Source organism: Acyrthosiphon pisum, chromosome A2 (genome assembly GCF_005508785.2).
Source record: "Acyrthosiphon pisum isolate AL4f chromosome A2, pea_aphid_22Mar2018_4r6ur, whole genome shotgun sequence".
NCBI lineage: Eukaryota > Metazoa > Arthropoda > Insecta > Hemiptera > Aphididae > Acyrthosiphon > Acyrthosiphon pisum.
Genome location: NC_042495.1, coordinates 37050747 through 37055699, shown reverse-complemented (window position 1 = coordinate 37055699; position 4953 = coordinate 37050747). Strand labels below are relative to the sequence as shown.

Genomic DNA, 4953 nt, shown 5'->3' with positions numbered 1-4953 from the left:
TGTGTTTTGCTCAAGCAACACATCCACCATAGGATAGCCGCCACTGTTATAATATATAGTTAGGTATACCTACGTCCTACACATACGGTACAATTCGGACATTCGTTAAATCCATATTGCCCAATCGGCCAATCCTATAAAATATGAATAATTATTATATATTATAGTTTTATAATATTATATAACCTGCACTTATAACGAAGGATCAATGTATAATTACCTATAAATGTATAACTGAGGTTATGTGCGTAATCACAATAGTATCTTATTTCCACTGACACTGCGCCTACCGGTATTAGAGGTAAAAGAGGGTGCTAAAAAAAAAATACTTGGTTTTACCTTTCTATTTTAGATTACGTTATTTTTAATACAAATTAATTTTATTCGTGGCTTAGACGACAGGGGGTGCCCAAGCACCCATAACTCCCCCCCCCCTAAATTCACACCAGTATATAGGTACCTAATATTTTAAGGATGCCACCATTTAAAACACTTTGGTCATTAATAATAATTATAATAGGATACCTCTTATTCTACTCAGTACTATTGAGTAGCGAGTAAGTCAATACTCAATATTCAGTAGGTAATTTAATTAAAACTATAAAATAATTAACTTTTAAGTTATTTCTGTTTATCATATACATTTATATATAGAGAGTGACCCATTTAACGTAAGACACTCATTATTTCAGAATACACTAACTTTTTGAAAATATTTTTTACATAATTTTAAGTATACTATAAGTTACAAACATATTTTATTATTAAATTATTTTTTACTATTTTTTATCGTTTTATTTTTATGTTTTTATTCTTTTGAATGAATGGCAACATACTTTTTTGATTTCATATTTGAAACCAGGTAAAAGTGTGAAACCTTTTACGAGTTTCGCGTTCAATATACAATTGTTTGCGGGTTACGGGTTTCTATAGTTTGAAACCGAGTAACATATTTTGAGGGTACGTCGTACGTCGTACATGTTTTGGTTTCGAAGACTGATATAGGTTATGTCATTGATAAGCATATTTTATCCGGGTATAAGTATAATTTTTTGAGAGTTTCAGATTTATGATTTATGAGTTTAGATTTGAAAATCAGGTAAAATTGTTTGTGGGTTACAACTTACAAGTTTTATATACAAAACAGAGAAAAATTGTAACTTGTAAGAGGGTTATAGGTTTTGGATTCCAAACCCGTTACTGAATTCATAACGCTCAAGCAGTGGTGGACCAAGCCTGTAAAAGTCTATTCAACTCATATAATAGAAAGTCCCAAATTCAGAAAAATTCAGAGAAGAAATTAGTATTTTTACGATAAAAATAACATAATTCCAACTGTAGTCCCACCAATAATATATTATCTAGGAGTATCGATTTATAGTATTTTATAAAATAAGAAATTATCATAAAATTCAAAAATTGCAGTTGAAGATAATAAAGAATTGAGATGAGCTATCCCTTAATTATAGCCCCTTGGAGCTTATTAATTAAGGGCCCCGTGTCCTCGGAGTACCTACAAAGGCCTATACTATCCTACAAGACAGTAGGTCAGTTGGCTAGTCCGCCCTTGCGCTCAAGTGACGACTGACGGCTGACGGGGAATATCGTAGGTAACTATACTGTTAACATTAATACTTCTTGATGATAATAAGTCACTAAAAATTGTTAAAAAAAATTGTAATTATACAATATTTATACATTTTTAACTTCAATTGAATTGAATTTTAACACTGTGTCACTGTCTCAATACTATATTATTATTATATTTATCACAGTTTTTCATAAGGTTGATATTCAAAATCCACTATCCAGTCGAAATGTTGAAGCTTTTCTATGTCTCCAACCCTAGAGCCGTCCCAAAGTCATCATATCATGATATGATGAAAAAAAATTAATTGAGAATTTTATGGTAAAATGTTGGCAAATGTGCCCAACCGCAAAGTAATTTAACTTCACAATTTTGTTAAACTTTTCAGTATTAAATAAATAAATAATTATTAATTTAACACATTGGCAACTATCTTAGCAGTAGGTATTCGACACTAAACATTAAACAATGAATAAGTAATAACGAAAATATTGAACCTAACGGTGGATATTGAAAATGTAATACAAGATTCCTCATAAGTTTGTCTACCTTATAACCTTTATCAAAAAAAAAAAATATATACGAGAAAGTCAAATTAAATTTTTATAAGCGTTTGAACTTTAAACGTTTGAACTAAGGGTTTTTTTTTACAATTACAACGTTGGATATTGACTCGATTTCTTAAGTAGTGGTGGTTCCCACTTCCACGTAAGTGGGTTATTCTGTAATCAAAATATCTCAAAAATATTAAAACCCAGTTTTCTTTAATAATTATTTTAAGGTCAAATTTAGATGAATTTACACTCTAAGTATTACCAAGCTTAATTTAACCTAAATCTAATGATTTTTATTTAAGTCTAATATGTGTATATATTTCTTATTTCTAGTTAGATTAGGTGATTTTGTAATAAATCATAATTAATAACCCTAATATTCGTCATCCAAGTATAATGTATATTAGAGGTCTATTAGTGTGTGTTTATATTTTATACCTTTATGTTAAAAGTGTGTGGGCCTCAAACTTAGAATATATAGGTACATCTAAATATTTGAAGCCATCATAACTAAGGGGAATTGGGGCAAATGCGCGTTTTTTAACATAATTTATTGGTGGTCATCAAAACTAAAAAGGCTGGTAACCATTGGTCAGTGGCCTAGGTGTGGTAAATATTCGCTCTACTTGACCGGTTTAAAATTATCCAATATTATCCCGCAACGGGATAATGAACCACATAAATGATAGGGTACAAAGTACAAACCATAGACCTATAAATTAACCAGCGCTTAGAGAGAGAAGTCAGTGGTACGATCATAGGCACCTAACCTATACGCTTTAAACTATAAATTAATTATTAATAGGTGATAGGTCTATGGGTATTGGGTACAATATACAGTGAGCGAGAAAAGAAACAAAGTAGTAAAATATATACAGTTCCTTATGCGGACTCATTCCCTTTAATAATGTTCTTTCTCTCTCTCAACTATATTATAATGGTTATGTTCGATCGCCTAAAATGTAATACTTATTGCAGGGCGGAGTGGAATGCGCCGTCATTTCATAATATATTTATTATTCATGCTTATGCCACGATGTAGTCATGTAGATTGTAGATAAATCGAATTTGTAGTATTGTCATGGAATGTGTGGCACAAAATATGTGGTACTGTCATAGACCGGCCCTCTTCACGTTTCCGCCGTGTCATGATAGGTGGCGCTTTTCGGTTACTGAGCTACTCTGATACGGTAAAAAAATAATCGTTATAATATTATAATATTATATTATCTCGTAGTGTTTTTGAGTGTTTTCGCACGTTCGGGTGGTTTTTGTCGGGTGGCTTTTCGAGGTGTCACCGTTTTTATAATACTGTCATCCAGTTAAGTTATTTTTTAATACATCGAATGCACGATTTTATGGTAGCACTGATCCATAAATGGGCTGCATCACTGCGCTATGTCAGCTTGCGACTATCAATTTAGTATAGGACGATAGATAAGATATAAGAGATAAATCTTAAACCGTGGTATAGGACGGGCCGGTCTATGAGTAAAAGGCACGATGTAGAGAAGAGATTGGTCCGTAGTATCTCTTAATTCTTATCATTAAACAAATCACAAACAAAACCTCGTGTGTATAATACAATAATGTCGTAGTGCCGTCCGCCGTGTACTCGTGAGTCGTGTTCATAATTTTATATTATTTATTTCACATTTTCTTGCGACGTCGAGTGTCGACGTGGGATTGTTAATTTATTTTTGTATTGTACTGCTGTACTTTTGTAACTGAAATATGGGAAGAAAAGCGAAATTTGGCGATGACGGGGCTGTAAAACAAATCAAAGGACCTGGACGGAAAGCGAAAAAACAAAAACCACCTAAAATGCTGCCAGGACTTCCAAAACTCGAAGGTAATATACTTTTTAGTTATTATTATTTTAAATTAATCTAACTAATACTATTATTATAATTTAATAGGAGATGATGAGCCAAAGAAGTTAAGTCATCGACAAAAACAGCGGGCTTCTAGAAGAAGTAAGAAGAAAGAAGAAAGAAAATTAATCAAAAAAGAAAAAAAGAAAGGTGTTAAAAAAGATGATGTTAAAAGTAAGGATATCTGTTTTTTTACAATGTATTACAAACATTAGAGGCACATACAAAATAATTTTATGCGCATAAACTTCTGTTTTCTATTATTTATTATACTATAGTATAGTTTAGTTTTGTCACTAAGATAAATAACCAATACTTATACCTTCTTGGTACTAAAAAGACTTGGGTAGTTTCCTGTTATACGAGACTTACGAGACTACCCTGTTTTTTGACATCACAATCCTGTTATCTAAGACTACCAAAATTATACTTTCCTGTTATAAGAGACCATGGCAATTATCGTGATTATCACCCAAGACTACCTCCGTTATTGTGACTACCTATCTTAGCTGATATTATAGCTGAACAATATCCATAAAATGCTATTATATTTATTATATATCTATCATTATGTATATTATTAGTTTTTGTAATTGGTGTTTGCCACGGCAAATTTGGTACATTACAAATAATGTATTTCATTTTTATCTTAAGGGGATTCGATACCGTGATTTTCTGTTTTTGTCTATCACACGCATGACATAGTATTTTAGACGTGTTTTTTGCCAAAGATACCTATTGATCTAATGAAACGATAAGAATTCTGAAAACAGATTTGAATTCGTCATCAAGGGTACTTGAAATCGACTTTTCCACATTTTTTATTTTTTTTATTTTAGCTTCTCCAAAAATTGAAATACAAAAATATTCTTTTTTTTAGATTACTTTTTCTGGAATTTGGGAGATAATATCAAAAATGTGGGTACGTCGATTTCAA

At 31.3% G+C, this 4953-nt stretch overlaps 1 protein-coding gene across 1 annotated transcript in view; it reads left to right on the top strand.

Annotated features, from left to right (window-relative positions):
• Positions 1-3626: 3626 nt before the first annotated feature.
• Positions 3627-4953, top strand: part of LOC100159906 (probable 28S rRNA (cytosine(4447)-C(5))-methyltransferase) — a 5884-nt gene continuing 4557 nt past the window's right edge. The window contains exons 1-2 of the mRNA XM_001943679.4: positions 3627-3994; positions 4062-4190. Of these exons, the coding sequence (XP_001943714.1) occupies positions 3877-3994; positions 4062-4190 (247 nt within the window). The 5' untranslated portion in view covers positions 3627-3876. The remainder of the gene's footprint in view (positions 3995-4061; positions 4191-4953) is intronic.